The 18213-nt window shown below is 38.2% G+C and overlaps 1 protein-coding gene across 2 annotated transcripts in view; it reads left to right on the forward strand.

Annotated features, from left to right (window-relative positions):
• NUBPL (nucleotide binding protein like) overlaps nucleotides 1-18213 on the forward strand; it is a 224730-nt gene that overhangs the window by 174375 nt on the left and 32142 nt on the right. For both annotated transcript variants that reach the window (XM_042989529.1, XM_007098083.3), the window contains exon 7: nucleotides 3375-3468. In XM_042989529.1, the coding sequence (XP_042845463.1) occupies nucleotides 3375-3468 (94 nt within the window). The remainder of the gene's footprint in view (nucleotides 1-3374; nucleotides 3469-18213) is intronic.

An 18213-nucleotide genomic window follows, 5' to 3' on the forward strand; every position in this document is an offset into this window, starting at 1 on the left:
GGGGTGCTGTTTTAGAAATGCTGTACTGACTTCTAGCTATTGCTTGAATTTGCCAAGCATATCCCCATTGATTAGAACCTTTTCTGCACTTGCTGTTGCTTCTGCCTGGAATGTTTTGTTTTCTTCAGATGACCGCTTCAGTTATTTTCTGGCCTCACTCAGTTTATTTTTTTTATTATTTAAAAAAAAAAATTTTTTTTTAATGTTTATTTATTTTTGAGACAGAGACAGAGCATGAACAGGGGACAGGCAGAGAGAGAGGGAGACACAGAATCTGAAACAGGCTCCAGGCTCTGAGCGGTCAGCACAGAGTCCGACGCGGGGCTCGAACTCACGGACCGTGAGATCATGACCTGAGCCGAAGTCGGACGCTTAACCAACCAAGCCACCCAGGCGCCCCTGACTTCACTCAGTTTAAAGTAGTGCCATTCACCATTCTGTTCTTTTTCCCTGCTCTACAAGTATACTTTACCATTTGCTTGGGAACCAAAGAGATTAAAATAAATTCTTTGATAAATCCTTGGCTATCTGAACTCTTACTGTTTGCTTTCTGAAACTCAGGAATTGAAGAGATTTTTATTTTATTTTATTAAAAAAAATTTTTTTTTAAGTAGGCTTCATGCCCAGCACAGAGCCCATTGTGGGGCTTGAACTCACAACCATTAGATTGAGAGTCAGATACTTAACCAACTGAGCCACCCAGGCACCCCTTGAAGAGATTTTTTTAAAACAATCTCTTGTTTGATCTAGATATCTTAATTAGGAACCAAATAATTTCGTATAGTAAGAGATACTTATTTTCTTTATAGCACTTTTACCCACTGATTTGTCTTTATATGTGTTTGTCTGCCTGACTTCCTCACTAAACTGTTAGTTCCACAGTGACTGGGAATGGCTGGGACTTTATTTTGTCCACTACTGCATCCCTATCACCTGGAACAGTGCCTGGCACCTAATCAATTCTCAATAAATATGTGTTGAATATATGTGTTGATACATGAATGAATCTATTTGACCCTGTGTCATCTAAATCTTAATTTAAAATTTTTATTTAACGTTTATTTATTTTAGAGACAGAGAGAGACAGAGCATGAACAGGGGAGGGGCAGAGAGAGAGGGAGACACAGAATCTGAAACAGGCTCCAGGCTCTGAGCTGTCAGCACAGAGCCCGACGCGGGGCTCGAACTCACGGACCGTGAGATCATGACCTGAGCCGAAGTCGGATGTTTAACCGACCAAGCTACCCAGGCGCCCCTAAATCTTAATTTTAAAAAATATAGGCTTATATTTGAAAAAGGCTTATTTCATATTATTAAGTTTTAAGAAGCAAGGTACGGGATTATATACACAGTATGATTGCCATTTAGGTTTTAAAAATCTCAAGTCTTTTCATGCGTTCATTCATTCATTCCTTGAAAGAAAACTCCCTAATCATCTGCTGAGTGTCTAGTCTGTGTGTTAGGTATTCTAACTCAGCTACAGTTTCATGATACCAATCATGAAACACTAGTAAATGAATGTTACCCTTCCCCTTACTCATTCTTTCTAGCTATGTTGATCTTCTTTCACTTGCTCACACTAACCTATAACCTCTTTCCTTTGCACAGGTTATTTCATTATATGCTTAATATCTGTCTCGTATATTATAAATTCTTTCAGCCTAGAAACCATGGTACCATTTAATCGTCAACACCTAGCTCAATGCCTAATATGTAGTAGGGACTGAAACCTTCTATGGCTGAAGGAGTGAATGAATGAATGAATGGATGTTTAGGAGATATACATAGTAGGAACACCATGTCTAATGAAAGTTAGGGGAAGTGAATTTCAAGTTGGGGTCTGAAGAATGAGGATGAATTAGCAAGTGAAGAAGGCTAGGTAGAGTGTTCTGGAGCTTAAGCTCAGACTTCATCCTCAAAGTAGTAGAAGGATTTTATTTAAAAAAACCCAAAACATTTACTTATTTATTTTGAGAGAGAGAGAGAGAGAGAGCACATGTGCGCATGTGTACACATGCGAGTGGGGAGGGGCAGAGAGAAAGAAAGAATTCCAAGCAGGCTCCACACTCAGTCCAGGAACCAATGCGGGGCTCGATCTCAAGACCACAAGATCATGACCTGAGCCGATCTCAAGATGCTTAACCAACTGAGCCACCCACACACCCTGAAATAGAAGAATTTTAAACAAAAAGTGGCACTAACCGATTTGCATTTTATATGGACCATTTTTCAGTGGTGTAGGAACAGACTGGATGGACAATGTCAAAGCAGAGACACTGGTTGGTACGGTTTAGTGAAAGATGATTGTTGTCTCCATTGGGTTCTTGGAAAGGGGTTAAGAGAAAAGTAAATACACTTGAGAGGTTTTTAAAAGGCAGAATAAGTGACTAGTGCCAGTGAGGGAAAGGGAAAAGTTAAGTATGATTCCATGCTTCCACCTTAGGCAAATGGGAAGATCGTACTGTGGACTTAGAGGGAGAAGCCATCTAAGGTGAAAAGAGCCTATGGAATCCTTAAGGCCTATATAAATTGAGGCTGAGCCTTAAGGACTTGGTAATATAGCTGAATTTTCTAGGTATAGATACTTAGAAAGATGCCTGGAAAGAAATAATCAAAATGTTAATAGTATTGGAAGTCTAGTTCTGTTTCTAAATTTTTCTTTTGATTAAGTTTTGGTTATCATTATTAGTGTGTTTTATGAAGGAATAGTAAACTTTAAAAAATTATATTAGGATCTGTCATAGGAAATGCTGTACCTAAAAACCCAAGGTTACAAAACTAAGGCCTTCCTAGGTAAAATATTGGCTTTTCCCAATGAAAATAAATTATTGGTCCTGAATAGAAGTCTACTGTGGAATGGGTTCATCTTTAGTGTATGTGTGTATGTGTTGGGGGTGGGGGGCAAGAGAGAAGGGGTCATTTGGAAATTTTACTGTATCATTAGTAGAGGGCCTGCTAGACCCAGGAACTCATCTCTTATTTATTCATTGTTTAAAAATGTTTATTTATTTTTGAGAACGAGAGAGAGAGAGAGAAAGAGAGAGAGAGCACATAAGAAGGGGAGGGGCAGAGAGAGAGGGAGACACAGAATCCTTAGCAGGCTCTAGGCTCTGAGCTGTCAGTGCAGAGCTGGATGCAGGGCTCTAACTCACGAACTGTGAGATCATGACCTGAGCCAAAGTCCACGTAATGGAATGAGCCACCCCTTACTTATTCATTTATCCTTAGCCTTCAGCATAGTCCCTTACACTTAGTAATGGCTTAAGTGAAAACTGTTGTTTTAGATTTGTTGTTAATATGTTTATTTTTGTTTACATCACTAATTCACTGCAGTTGTTATATAATGATGTTATTTGTGTCATCTTGGTTTTTAGGTAGATTGGGGTCATCTGGACTATTTAGTTGTTGACATGCCACCCGGAACTGGAGATGTGCAGTTATCAGTCTCACAGAATATTCCCATTTCAGGTAATCTTAAACTTTAATTTGTGCTGTCTTTGGTATTTTGCTATTGCCATACAGAGAAACAGACTCCATGACAGGCAAACATTTTTATGTCTCAAAAACAATCATTTATAAATTTGTCTTTAGAGATCAGATTCATAAATTCAGTTTTTCAAAATATTAGCAGAATGAATGTATTTACAAAAACATGGTGGTGTTATAAATCTGTGTTATAGAAACAATAACAAATATTGTTTAGGTAGAACATTGCGGTTTGCTTCACAGCTGTCATGCAGTGACAGCATAGTGCCTGATACGTAGTGGACACTCAGTAAATATTCATTGAATAAATACTGAATACAAGTGAACATTAGGAAAATTTGGCTTTTTGGTAAATACGAGTATGGGAAAGTTTTATATTCAGTTAATTATTTGATGTTAAAGTCAAGAGAGCAATAAACATACTAGCTTACATCAACTACACAATATTTCATTCTGGTAATAGATATCTTTTCTATGATATGGAATTTAAATATCAGTTGTAAGCTTTTATGTGGAATCTGTTTCTAAGGATTTTCCTAAATTCCAGTGGAGAAATAATTGTAAATTTCTCTTATTTATAAGCACTTTGGGAAAGTAATGGAATTTTAAAATGTCATTACAAATCAGCTATCTATTGGCAATAAATAACCAAGAAATACTACTGATGCTTAATCATCAAAAGTTTTAGAAGCTAGATTTTTTTATAAGATATACACATTAGTCAGAAATATCAATATAGCATCATTAAGATGAATTTTTTTAAGGCTGCCCCAAAGGACAATAAAATGAATATTTTTGATATTTAAATTTATATGTAACTTTATTGGAGTCTGAGATTTCTTCTTTAGTGAGGCAAGCTAGAAAGTAAGAGATGGGAGTAAAGTGAGGTCATAGAGGAAAGTAGTTGAGTGTGCCTTTTTCAGAATCAGCATACTAGATAGTCTGCTTTTTCTTTTTTTAAGTAGTTTTGGGAATTTTATATTTCTAAATCTTAAGAATGCTCGCTAAATATTTATTGAATAAAATGTGCTTCCTGGCACCTTGAAATTCCTGTTGCAGACTCCCAAAATGCTTACATCATTCACGTGGATAATATATTGATACACTTGGGCGAAATTATCATGTGTTCTCTGAACTGGGACTTGGTACCTTGAAAAAGTTTAATTTACTTCACACAGATAAACTGATAGCCCTAAGAAATTTACTTTTGTTTACTCAGATAACAGCCTCTCTCTTTGGACAGGATTTATGATAATATCACTCCTAGAATTTATGCTTATATTCTAAAATCAACAGTGTGTAGATTAAGGTTAAGATTCCCTTCTTTGAAGATTTCTTTCTTATATGCTAAAATTTAACCAGTAATATTTCTTTATTCACTTCCTTTCATGAAGAGTCTGCCCTATAATAAGTAGGTCATTAATATCATATGATAATAAAAAGTAGTATTTTTTTGTTGTGGTGGTGGTAAAACATAATAGTTCAGTAGTATTGAGTATATTCATATTGTTGTGCAACCATCACCACCATCCAACTACTGAACTTTCTCATCTTCCCAAACTGAAATTCTGTATCTGTTAAATAATAGCTATTAATTCCCTCCTCTCCCTAGACCCTAGTAGCCACCATTCTTTCAGAAACAGTATTCTTTATGTTAAGATGAGGGAATGAGGAAAATATATTTTTAAAGATAGATAAATATTGATATATCTAATATTGGCTTTATACTTTGTTAATAAAATTTTAAATCAACAAATATTTATCCATATAAAGGTAGATTCTAAGCCCTGTGGAGGATCCACAGACTATTAAATCACAAGCATTTTCCCTAGAGCATAGTTCTGTACCTTTTTTGATACTCAGACCTTTGAGATTTGATTAATATGTGGGTTTTCTGCAGGAAGATGTATTTGTACCTACAGAAACACTATTTTAATGTGTCATTTTAGGAGGCTTACAGTTCTCAGGTTAGAAGCCCCAGCTCTAGGAGACAGAGCAAGGGGAAGGGCAGGGGGAACAAGTGTCTACTCTGAAAAGAACTACAATGCAGAGTGTAAAAAGTGCTATATGAAAAATCTGAACTCTGTGCTATGGGGGATCAAAAGACAAAGAGATCATGGATTTGAGGGGAATTTTAAAACTTAATGGAGATGAGATTTTTTAAAATGTTTATTTATTTATTTTATGAGAGAGAGAGAGAGTGCAGGGATGGGGCAGAGAAAGAGGGAGAGAGAGAGAATCCCAAGCACGCTCCACACTCACTGTGGAACCTCACACAGGGCACAAACTCAAAACTGTGAGATCATGACCTGAGCAGAATTCAAGAGTTGGATGCTTAATGGACTGAGCCACCCAGGCATCCCTGGAGATAAGCATTAAAGAATAAATACAATACATTGTAGAGCATTCAAGATAGCACCGTACCTTATTTGCTTTGCTTTTTCTTGGCCTAAGGGGAAGAAGTCAGAAAATGAAACTTCGGGTGTTTATAATTCTATTATAGAAACGTAACATACCTTTTACTTCCCAAGTCTGATCCATTAAAAATAAATAGGGCCAGGTATTAACGCTGCTTTTGAAAATTCATAAATTTAGTTATTTCTGAACATTGGAAGTAAAATTATTGTTTATCAGTGTTTTCTAAATTTTCTTTAATGAGCATGTATATATTTAAATTTTTTTTTTAATTTTTTTTTTAACGTTTATTTATTTTTGAGACAGAGAGAGACAAAGCATGAACGGGGGAGGGTCAGAGAGAGGGAGACACAGAATCTGAAACAGGCTCCAGGCTCTGAGCTGTCAGCACAGAGCCCGACGCAGGGCTTGAACTCACGGACCGTGAGATCATGACCTGAGCCGAAGTCGGCCGCTTAACCGACTGAGCCACCCAGGCGCCCCTAAATTTTTAAAAAGTAAATAGAAAGCAGTAATTCTTTAAGAACAGATTTCTGTATAAATTGGTGCCATGATTATTGCCTGTTATTAATAAACTACCATTTAAGGACAGTCTTTGATATATTAAGTTTTATATTTAATTATCCTAGGTATTATATTTTCTCATTTGCTTAAATATTTGAAGAGTTAGGCAGCTTTCCGAAGATCATACAGTTAATGGATCCTACCTGAGGCTCATGCCAGTTCTGATAAAGTGTAAAGCCCAGGCTCTCAACCTCTACATAAAACTGTTCTAATACAAAGTCCAACACTGTTTGACTCACTGATTTTCTGAGTTTAGTTCTAGTCTATTCAAACCCATTTAAGTAGAAATTACTCTATTCTCATTGATCTCTGATAAAAATAAATTTGTTCATGAATATGCCTAAACCTGTGCAATCCTATATGATAAATATACAGCCAACGGTTTGTATGAGTGTTTACTAGGTTCACTTTTGTTTCTGTTTCAATTCCTGAGAGATTGCTTTGAGCCTCTTTAACTTGTCTATTCCAGGGAAGGTCTGGAGACAGTCTAGAAGCAGTTTCCTTTGGCCTGTAGGAGTAGAGCTCCAAATGATTCTTGGAAAGACCACTGTCATCTTTGGGCAGATCATTTGGCTAGTTTCCAGGCATGCTGGCTATCAGAGTTGTAGCGGTCAGTTGTTAGTACATTTATACTGTGATACTGTGGATTATTATGTCAATATTAAAGTTAACAAAAATGAAAAGGCTGGATTTTCTATACTGACTGTATCTTAATTTTATACTTCGAAAAAAATCCAGCAGTAAAAGTATCCTACCAAAAGGATGTAATGGGGTTGGGGTAGGAGGCGGGAGGATACATGTGATTGTGATTGTGATTGTGTGTATGTGTCTGTGTGTGTGTGCATGCACACTTGTGTGTGTTAAATGCTTATGAGTTCCTGAGGTTTGGTTTAATTCAGGCCAGCATCATTTCATAGGTAACAAATCTGAGCCGTCTCCCAGGAAGTGTACCAACCAGAGAGTTGCTGGCCTGGCTTGAATCATGGCTTTCATTAGTTTATATTATCTGGAACAGCCTGTCAGATTCATATCTGCCTTTCTAGGCCTAACTGAATTATCTCTTCTCTAATTATGAACCAAATTTTCCTTTTCTCTTATCTTTGACTTTAGAACTCTTTTAAGATACTGTGTTCTACCATTTCTTATGTCCCATATCCTATAAAACATATAAGCCTTTTAGACTCCCATTTGAGCCCCTCTGTGATTTGACTTCCCTCTCCTCCTGCCAAACTCCTTCACATAATCTGGAATCCCTTCCCAAAACCCTTATGTAGTTACTGCCCCCTCTTTCCTCCCTTACAAAGGCTCTGTCTTTATATACATTTGACCCTCATTTAGACTATCTTTCTAATCAATGGGTATCCATATTCTGCATACCCTTTATTTCACATGTCTACTCCCTGTCATCTTTGTCCTATCCATAGTTGGGAATCATTTCTCTCTCTTTGGAATTTACATAGCATTTCATTTAGACCACTTCTGTAGCACTTCTCATGTTCTCCATTCATAACCCGCATAACTGTGTTATCTTCTGTAACAGACCATTTACTCCCTGGGGGGCTAAGGATTTGTTTCATTCTTCTTTGTATTTTTCACAGTGCCAAACTCTGTTCCTTCCTGTAACCACTCAGGAAATGTTGAATTGGGAAATGAGTGTTTTATCTGTGTATCTGTATTATCTTCTCAAATAGGATGTAAGCTGCCTGAATGCAAGAACTTCTTCCTATTCATCATAGGACTTACAGTACCTTGAGCAGTAGCTTATGCAATTAATAGTGATTGAATAAATAACAAAGCTATTTGACTAGCTGTCACTGTTTATGTAAACAGATTTGTACCTCCTTATCGTTCTTACCATCCTGCTGACTCACTCCTGTGATCTCCTCCACCCCAACTGCTCTTATCCAGGTGTTTTCTTGTATAAGTTTTAAAAAGTATTTATTAAAAACATGCATTTTATTTTACTCTCCTTTTGGGAGAAACATACTTTCATTTTAAGGATTTATTTCTGCTGTCCTTTTTCCTCTTTATATATAATAGCTTTGTGGTCAGATGATACCTTTTAGTATTTGTTTTGGCATCTGGGAAATAGTGTTCATGTGGACACTTGCTGTTTGGTTACATGCAGACTCTGTATTAAATTAGTAGTGAGAAATACTAGCATTGCTCCATTCTAAGACAATAATAAATTCTCTCATTTACTTCCAGAGATGCTTAGTAAGGTGCTAACTGCCTCTCTCTTTATCCTTACCTATGGAATATCTGCCTACACAACAGACTTAAAAGGGTCAAATTAGAGGGTTCCGGAAGATGGCGGCGTAGGAGGACGCGGGGCTCACAGCGCGTCCGGCTGATATTCCACCTACACCTGCCTAAAGAACCCAGAAAACCGCCAGAGGATTAGCAGAAGGGAGTCTCAGGAGTCAAGCGCAGACTAGAGGCCCACGGAAGAGGGTAGGAAGGGCGGCGAGGCGGTGCGCGCTCCACGGACTGGCGGGAGGGAGCCGGGGCGGAGGGGCGGCTCGCCGGCCAAGCAGAGCCCCCGAGTCTGGCTGGCAAAAGCGGAGGGGCCGGACAGACTGTGTTCCGACAGCAAGCGCGACTTAGCATCTGGGAGGTCATAAGTTAACAGCTCTGCTCGGAAAGCGGGAAGGCTGGAGGACAAAGGGAGGGAGAGCTGCTGAGCCCCCGGACGGCAGAGCTCAGCTTGGCGGGGAACAAAGGCGCCAGCGCCATCTCCCCCGCCCATCCCCCAGCCAAAATCCCAAAGGGAACCAGTTCCTGCCAGGGAACTTGCTCGCTCCGCGCAAACACCCAACTCTGTGCTTCTGCGGAGCCAAACCTCCGGCAGCGGATCTGACTCCCTCCCGCTGCCACAGGGCTCCTCCTGAAGTGGATCACCTAAGGAGAAGCGAGCTAAGCCTGCCCCTCCAGCCCCCGTGCACCTTGCCTACCCACCCCAGCTTATACGCCAGATCCCCAGCAACACAAGCCTGGCAGTGTGCAAGTAGCCCAGACGGGACACGCCACCCCACAGTGAATCCCGCCCCTAGGAGAGGGGAAGAGAAGGCACGCACCAGTCTGACTGTGGCCCCAGCAGTGGACTGGGGGCAGACATCGGGTCGGACTGCGGCCCCGCCCACTAACTCCAGTTATACACCACAGCACAGGGGAAGTGCACTGCAGGTCCTCACCACGCCAGGGACTCTCCAAAATGACCAAACGGAAGAATTCCCCTCAGAAGAATCTCCAGGAAATAACAACAGCTAATGAACTGGTCAAAAAGGATTTAAATAATATAACAGAAAGTGAATTTACAATAATAGTCATAAAATTAATCGCTGGGCTTGAAAACAGTATACAGGACAGCAGAGAATCTCTTGCCATAAAGATCGAGGGACTAAGGAACAGTCACGAGGAGTTGAAAAACGCTTTAAACGAAATGCAAAACAAAATGGAAACCACAATGGCTCGGCTTGAAGAGGCAGAGGAGAGAATAGGTGAACTAGAAGATAAAGTTATGGAGAAAGAGGAAGCTGAAAGAAAGAGAGATAAAAAAATCCAGGAGTATGAGGGGAAAATTAGAGAACTAAGTGATACACTAAAAAAAAATAATATACGCATAATTGGTATCCCAGAGGAGGAAGAGAGAGGGAAAGGTGCTGAAGGGGTACTTGAACAAATTATAGCTGAGAACTTCCCTGAACTGGGGAAGGAAAAAGGCATTGAAATCCAAGAGGCACAGAGAACTCCCTTCAGACGTAACTTGAATCGATCTTCTGCACGACATATCATAGTCAAACTGGCAAAATACAAGGATAAAGAGAAAATTCTGAAAGCAGCAAGGGATAAACGTGCCCTCACATATAAAGGGAGACCTATAAGACTCGTGACTGATCTCTCCTTTGAAACTTGGCAGGCCAGAAAGGCTTGGCACGATATCTACAGTGTGCTAAACAGAAAAAATATGCAGCCGAGAATCCTTTATCCAGCAAGTGTGTCATTTAGAATAGAAGGAGAGATAAAGGTCTTCCCAAACAAACAAAAACTGAAGGAATTTGTCACCACGAAACCAGCCCTACAAGAGATCCTAAGGGGGATCCTGTGAGACAAAGTACCAGAGACATCACTACAAGCATAAAACATACAGACATCACAATGACTCTAAACCCATATCTTTCTATAATAACACTGAATGTAAATGGATTAAATGCGCCAACTAAAAAGAAAAAAAAAAAATAAATAAATGCGCCAACTAAAAGACATAGGGTATCAGAATGGATAAAAAAACAAGACCCATCTATTTGCTGTCTACAAGAGACTCATTTTAGATCTGAGGACACCTTTAGATTGAGAGTGAGGGGATGGAGAACTATTTATCATGCTCCTGGAAGCCAAAAGAAAGCTGGAGTAGCCATACTTATATCAGACAAACTAGACTTTAAATTAGAGGCTGTAACAAGAGATGAAGAAGGGCATTATATAATAATCACAGGGTCTATCCACCAGGAAGAGCTAACTATTATAAATGTCTATGCGCCAAATACCCGAGCCCCCAGATATATAAAACAATTACTCATAAACATAAGCAACCTTATTGATAAGAATGTGGTCATTGCAGGGGACTTTAACACCCCACTTACAGAAATGGATAGATCATCTAGACACACAGTAAATAAAGAAACAAGGGCCCTGAATGATACATTGGATCAGATGGACTTGACAGATATATTTGCTAGTATTTGAATTCTGATGGATATTACCTAATTTTTTCTTTCTTCCTTTGCTTTTTCTCCCCCTCCTTTGCTTTAACTGAAGTCCTTTGCATGACTATATGAAGCCTATCTTAATTTGATTTGAGCTCTTAGAATTAAGTGAAGAGTGGATGCTTCACATCAAGTATGTGAAGCACATTTTCTAAGAGACTGGAGAGTTTTAGTAAGTTGTTTCTATTATGATAGCTGTATTAGTCAGGGTCCTGACATGAAACAGATGACATACCTCAAAAGGAATTAACAGAATGAAGTTAATGAAGGGACTGGTAATGAGGTGTGGGCAGCATTAAGGAAACCAGCAAGAGAAGGTGAAGTACCCAGGGCCTAGTGACAGTAGGAAGTTATTGCTGTTCCTCTGCCTAATGGGGCCTGGGAATGAACTGTGTCGGTAGAACCTTGGGACTGCTGGAGCCATGGAAGAGGGGCTGCCTGTTGGCTGCTGTGGCCACAGAGGGACTTAGCCAAGGCCAGAACTACTGCAAGGCAGAGAGTGCATGAGGTAGATAAAAATATTGCAATCTCTTTTTCCTCTCAGAGTCTTATATCCTGCTGGTACCTCCTACTGGCAGATCCCTATTGGAAGCCAGAGGGTAAGGGAACTCAGGTGGTACAGTCCACAGAGACCAGCTATCCAGGCACTGATCAGGATAGAGAGGGGTGGGGAATGAAGCAGAGCTTAGTGAGGAGAAGGAAGTGAAGTGCAGCAAGTGCAAAATAACTAGAACACCATCTCCTCTTGGTCATTCTCCTTATAATTGTGCATTAGTGGCTTGCAGGAGATGAAATGCAGAGCAAATATTTGTGCCCTCTAAAAGTCTGCAGGCCAGTACAGATACTAGTAGTACAAAGTAGTAAAAATCCATACTATCACAAGGTAAAATTTTACTGTTATCAAGTGTATGAACAGAATATTTATTTGTAGATAAGCAATGATAGAAGTACATTTTGTATAGTGGGGAATAATAGATGGAAGAATTATTTTGATAGAATAGAGCTATGAACAAAAGTTGCCCTTCACTTTATTAATTAAAAATTGATGTAGGAGTGAAACTTTTGGAAACAGTTTTTATAATAGAAGGGACAAAGATTGAGCAGTTGAGAGGGGAGCCATCATGGTCCTTTCTTTGTTCCCTTTCTTTTTCTTTCAGGGAAGGGCAGAAGTGGCACAGAAAGCAGCCAAATAGTCCTAGTATGGGTCCCTCCTAGAGAGGGAGTTACTGTATATGGCAGAGTAGTCAGCTAGATAATATGCTAACTATGTTTGAGCTCAAGAGAAGCTACACTGGCAGACTAAAAATGACAAAAATAAGGTGATGCCCTTTCTTCCTGTCTAGGGCCCTTTCTGTCTGGACTGTATGGATAGAAGGAAGACCAGAGGCTTTTCTGCCTCTCACTCATTTAAATGAGATGAGGTCGGAATTTTAAATTAAGTCACTTTAATATTTCACTCACTGTTTAAAGTGAAAGTCATTTATTGCTTGTGAAAGGCATTGGGCAATTGCTACACTAACTGAACTCCTATTCACTTATCAAAGACACATGAGAAAAAGCTGGACAAGTCCACACTAGTGTTTTGCCCTCTACCAGCAGTTTATTTGGTCTAATCAATGATGTCTTTTATGATAACACTCTTTGGTTGCTAATTTGGACAGTAGTTTTGATAATATGAAAACCTACTGGGGTTTGGAGGATCAGAAACTTATTGTTGCTATTGTTACATAAATGACTTACCTTAGGCCATCTCTTGAAATAGTTTCCTTGTTTATCTGATATTTACTATCTGAAAGGAATAGGTAACCTAAATAAAATCTTTAATTTTTTTAAAATAACTGTTTTTTCCCTTGTTAATTGTTTTCAAATTTAAAATAATTCTTCTTTAAATATCCAGTACTAATCCTTTGGAAAACCCTTGAAAATTCAAGGAAAAACATTTGGCTATTTTGGATTTTAGTGCTTTGCTTCCCCTGTAGTTTGACAGTTTATGATGACCTCAAACCAAAAAGCTAGAAACATGCTTATACTTTAAAGGTGGAAGACTGAGATCATGGCTGTTTCTAGTAGTCAGAGATATTATACCTTCATTTATGTTTTCAGTTTGCAGAATGGAAGTTTGAAGGAGACCATCAATTTTGGACTTCTTCCATGTGTACTGTGTCCATGCAAATATTGGGCAGAGTTATAATTAATGTATATTTGTCAAGACTTGCATGATGTAGAAGAGAATTATTGTTTTATTTATCAAATTATAAAAATTGTTTTCAAAATAAATTTGTTTTTATACAAATTATAGCCAAGTGTTTTGACTGTGTTCCAGGGTTTTATTTTTTAGGGCATTCCTAGTACTCAGTCCAAAACCTCAGTCCTATTACATTGGGAATCAAATTATAAAATTAAATATAATATCATTGGTTATGAACTACATTGTTTCCAATCTAATTTTCAAAAAAATCAGTTTTTTAGGCTCTTGTGTTTACATTAACATATAAGTTGAAGTTACAGTGTATCACTTAACAGTTCAAAGAAATAGCTTGAGAATTAAGAAATTCTGAATTATGACATGGAAAGACCCAGAAAACCTTCCTCAAATGATTCTTATGTAATTAACTTTCAGAATCACTTTGTGTCGACCAACCTATCTAATGCTGGAATTCCTTGATCATTTAGCTTGTGTTTGGAAGAGAAGCTTCTGAGGCAGTTCATTCAGTTTCATTGTTTAAGAATTCCTGGGCACTTGTCAGGCGCCTGGTGGTTCAGTTGGTTAAGTAACTGACTCTTGGTTTTGGCTTAGGTCAGGATCTCATGGTTTGTGAGTTCAAGTCCCGTGTCAGGCTCTGCGTTGGCAGTGTGGAGCCTGCTTGGGATTCTATCTAGTTCTCTCTCTGCCACTCACCCTGCTTATGCTGTCTCTCCCTCAAAAGGAAATTTCTGGGCACTTCCTTCATGATATATGCCTAACAGCTAAAATTCCTTAATGTCTTAAAGGTCAATGAACAGTATAATGACCAATGGGTAGTCAGATTCACATTAAAAACTACTTTTAAATTCATTAAGCATTTATATGTAAGAAAAATTACAAGCCCCATAGTCTATCATTTAAAAATTTTTGCACGTGATCATAGATTTTAGAAATTTGATCAGAATCTGAAGTTTAGGTCTAAAGAATATCTTCACATCTTAAATATAATAGTATTTGGAGATGGAACAAAGCTTTTCCATATGCAGTCTTAGTCTCTATTTCCCGAATATACCTGGTTAAATAAAGTTAGGGTAATTGGGGAGTAATAATTCTTCTCTGTAGATTTGTATTAGAGAAAGAATATGTATAAAAAGGGATATGCTTCATGATTAAACAAAAAGCCTGAGGTGGTGGTGCACTGTGGGCATGGACATGCCAAGCTATACATGTATCTAACAGAATTTGCAATGCAAAATATTAAATCTAAGAGTGCAGCATGAACAGACTCACAGAAGAGGAAAAGAGCTTTTTTTCTGAGTTGTAGAGATGTGTATGTACAAGTAGGCTCCCCAAGGTGTTTACTGACAAGCATTAAAGATAGAGTCAAGACTGGAAAAAAGCAACGATTTTATCTTAATTTTACTGGAAACATCAGAAGTGAGGGGAAGAAGAGAGTAAGAGAGCAAGCGAGCATGAGTGAAGAGTGTGAGTTGTTTGTTTCCAGCTTGAGCTCTTTAAAATCTGAAAATCTCACTTGTCCCGAGTGGTTCCTTAGTGATCAGCCGTCTGGATTGCCCTGGTGAATTCTTTATTAACATCATTAAGATGTGATGATTGGAAGCCCATTCCCTGTTGATTCCATTATTGAAGAGCCAATCTTTGTCCCTAAAAGCAGACATACATGCAGATTCCTTTGATGAACTTGAATTCTTATTAAAGTTCCAAAGTGCACACTCTCTTTCTCACCAGTGATTTTGAACTACTGTGGTTTCCACTAATTATTGTGTTTTTATAATTCTTTTTGGCAGCTATTAACATAATTTCCTGTATCAAAATCCATTTCTTTTCTTTTTAATGATTATTTTTGAGAGAGAGAGAGAGAGTGACAGGGGGGTGGATAGAGAGAGAGAAGGAGACACAGAATCTGAAGCAGGCTCCAGGCTGTGAGCTTTCAGCACAGAGCCTGGTGTGGGGCTCAAACCCATGAACCGCAAGATCATGACTGAGCTGATGTCGGACGCTTAACTGAGCCACCCAAGCACCTCTCAGAACTTGTTTCTAAAGTGAGCAAAATCATGATTGATCTTAAAATTAATAAAACATATCCCTTTGTGACTGTAGTCAACTCTATTGGAATGGAGCAGAGGGTCCAAAACAGTGACTAATGAAAGAATTATTTCTATTTCCTGTTGAAACACAGTCTGAGGGTACATTTGAGGTAGATTTGCCTTTTAATCATGTTTTGCTTAATCAGATACTAATATTAGTGGACATTCGTTGATCTTACAGCAATATATATATATATATTTGTACAGAGAGAGCGAGCATGTGTGAGTGGAGGAGGAGAGAGGAGGAGAAAGAGAGAATCCCAAGCAGGCTCCACGCTCAGCACAGAGCTCAACACAGAGCTTGATCCCATGACCTTGGGATCATGACCTGAGCAGAAATCAAGGGTCAAAGCTTCAAGGAACTGAGCCACCCAGGCACCCCCCAAATAATTTTTATAATTAAGAAAATTTGGGGGTTGCAGAGAAGAAGGGGGGGGTGGTTAAAAATGCCAAAGTGAATCTATGTTATAGTTAATAAATAGTGATATATTTGGTATTATTTATGTTAAGCTAGCAGAACTTGAATGATTATTTTCTTTTACTACAAGTGTCTTTAAATAAATCTGGGAGAATCAGAGCAGTAAATATTAGATTACTGTGAACATTAAGAGTAGCAGTTAGGGGGTGCCTAGGTGGCTCAGTCAGTTAAGCGTCTGACTCTTGATTTCGGCTCAGGTCATGATCTTGCAGTTTGTGAGTTGGAGCCCCACATGGGACTCTGTGCTGACAGTATAGAGCCTGCTTGGAATTCTGTCCCTCTGCCTCTCTCTCTCTCTCTGCCCGTTCCCCTTGCACATGCACATACTCTATCTCTCTCTCAAAATAAACTTAATTAAAAAAATTAAGAAAAAAATAATAGCAGTTAATTTGTTCTTTTAAGTCTTAGTTGACTTTATATTGATGTACTCAACAGAGTTGTAAGGTATGGAATTATCTAAATATAATTATGAGCAGTTTTTTGTTGTACATGTTAGATTTCAACACTGAAGTTCTCAAAAAAGCATGGGAATTAGATATAATTTATGCCCTGAGACGTATAATGGCATAGTTGACTAGTTCCACACTGGTGTAATTATGATCAGCCTAACATCTAGAATAATCCGTTTTAAATGTTTAACTACTCTGAACTCTGATCCAAATTCAGATAGGCAGTTCTAGATTTTCCTCTTGATAGTCAAGAGAATTAGCAATTAAAACAATACTCTAAATAATTATTGTTTAGGATGTTTACATATTTGCCAGAATCTGTCAAACCATCTTTTATAGTAAATCTCCGCTGTTAAAAAGTCTTTTAAAAAGATTGTAACTCACGGGTGCCTGGGTGGGTCAGTTGGTTAAGCATCTGACTTCGGCTCAGGTCATGATCTCACGGTTCATGAGTTCAAGCCCCATGTTGGGCTCTGTGCTGACAGCTCAGAGCTTGGAGCCTGCTTCCGATTCTGTGTCTCCCTCTCTCTGTGTCCCTCCCCTGCTTGCTCTCTGCCTCTCAAAAATAAACGTTAAAGAAAAAAAAAAAGATTGTAACTTGGAAAATAGCATTTAAAAATATTATTTAATTGTTTGGACTTGGATATTTACTCTAGGAAATGGATAGAAAATTCTTCATGGAATTCTTGAGAAAGAGGTTTTATTATACTATATTTTCCTCCTGGCCAGTAATTCCATTTATTGCAAACTGAACATTCTCTTTGTTGCTGCTGACCTTGCTCGTGGTCAGTACAGGGAGCATAAACCCTCCGTCAGAAGAGTGAAATGACATCATCAGTGAAGGTATTAAAGGGAAAAAAATTTGGGCTAGTTCATATTGATTCATGTTCCAAGAGCCCTGAGAAAAGTGAAAATTTATTAGCTAGGCATTCAAGAATCATAAAGATAAAATGTAATATCAGGTTTGAAGACCATGTTTAAAAAAAGAGACAACATGAAAAAAATTAATATAATTCCTTTAAAATTTAAAAATCTAGGTTGTGATGCACAGATTGATTAATAATGATTAAGTTTAATTTTACTATATTAAAATTTTGTATAGCAAAAGAAATAGTGATCTTTATGTATGCATGTGAGTAAGTAAGCAATCTCTACACCCAGCGTAAGGCTGGAACTCACAACCCTGAAATCAAGAGTCACATGCTCCTCCGACTGAGCCAGCCAGGCACCCCAAGAATGGCACACATCTATTTATGTGTGAGCCAGTTATTTTTTGTATTCTTTGAAGAAGGCTAGAAAATTTTTCTGTCAGCAGTGTCCTAAAGACTGATTGCATTGTGATTAAGGACTTAGTTATTTAAGAACAAGTACATCATCAAAAAAACTCTTACACCAAACCCTCTTTTATAAATGTGGCTGGTAGTTCCAATGGAATGTTTATGTTTTGTAAGCATTTTATGGGACATAGAAGATGATCATTATCCTTGTCAAAAAGTTCTTAATTGATGTATGAATGGTACTATTTAGATTACAAAGGAACTCAGATGGTGTGGGTGCTTATTTGTGATACTGTGTTAGGGTCAAGTACAGAGAAAACCAAGGCACTTTAATCCTTCTCTGTAGGATCTTATAGCTGTCAAAATAATGCCACCAAACATTTTTATAACACTTTTACATTCTTTTTTTTTTTTAGTGGAACATAACTTTAAGTTAAATAAGAACAATGGAAATAGGTGTATTTTACAGAAGAGTTTATTGAGAT

This window comes from Panthera tigris, chromosome B3, assembly GCF_018350195.1.
Source record: "Panthera tigris isolate Pti1 chromosome B3, P.tigris_Pti1_mat1.1, whole genome shotgun sequence".
NCBI lineage: Eukaryota > Metazoa > Chordata > Mammalia > Carnivora > Felidae > Panthera > Panthera tigris.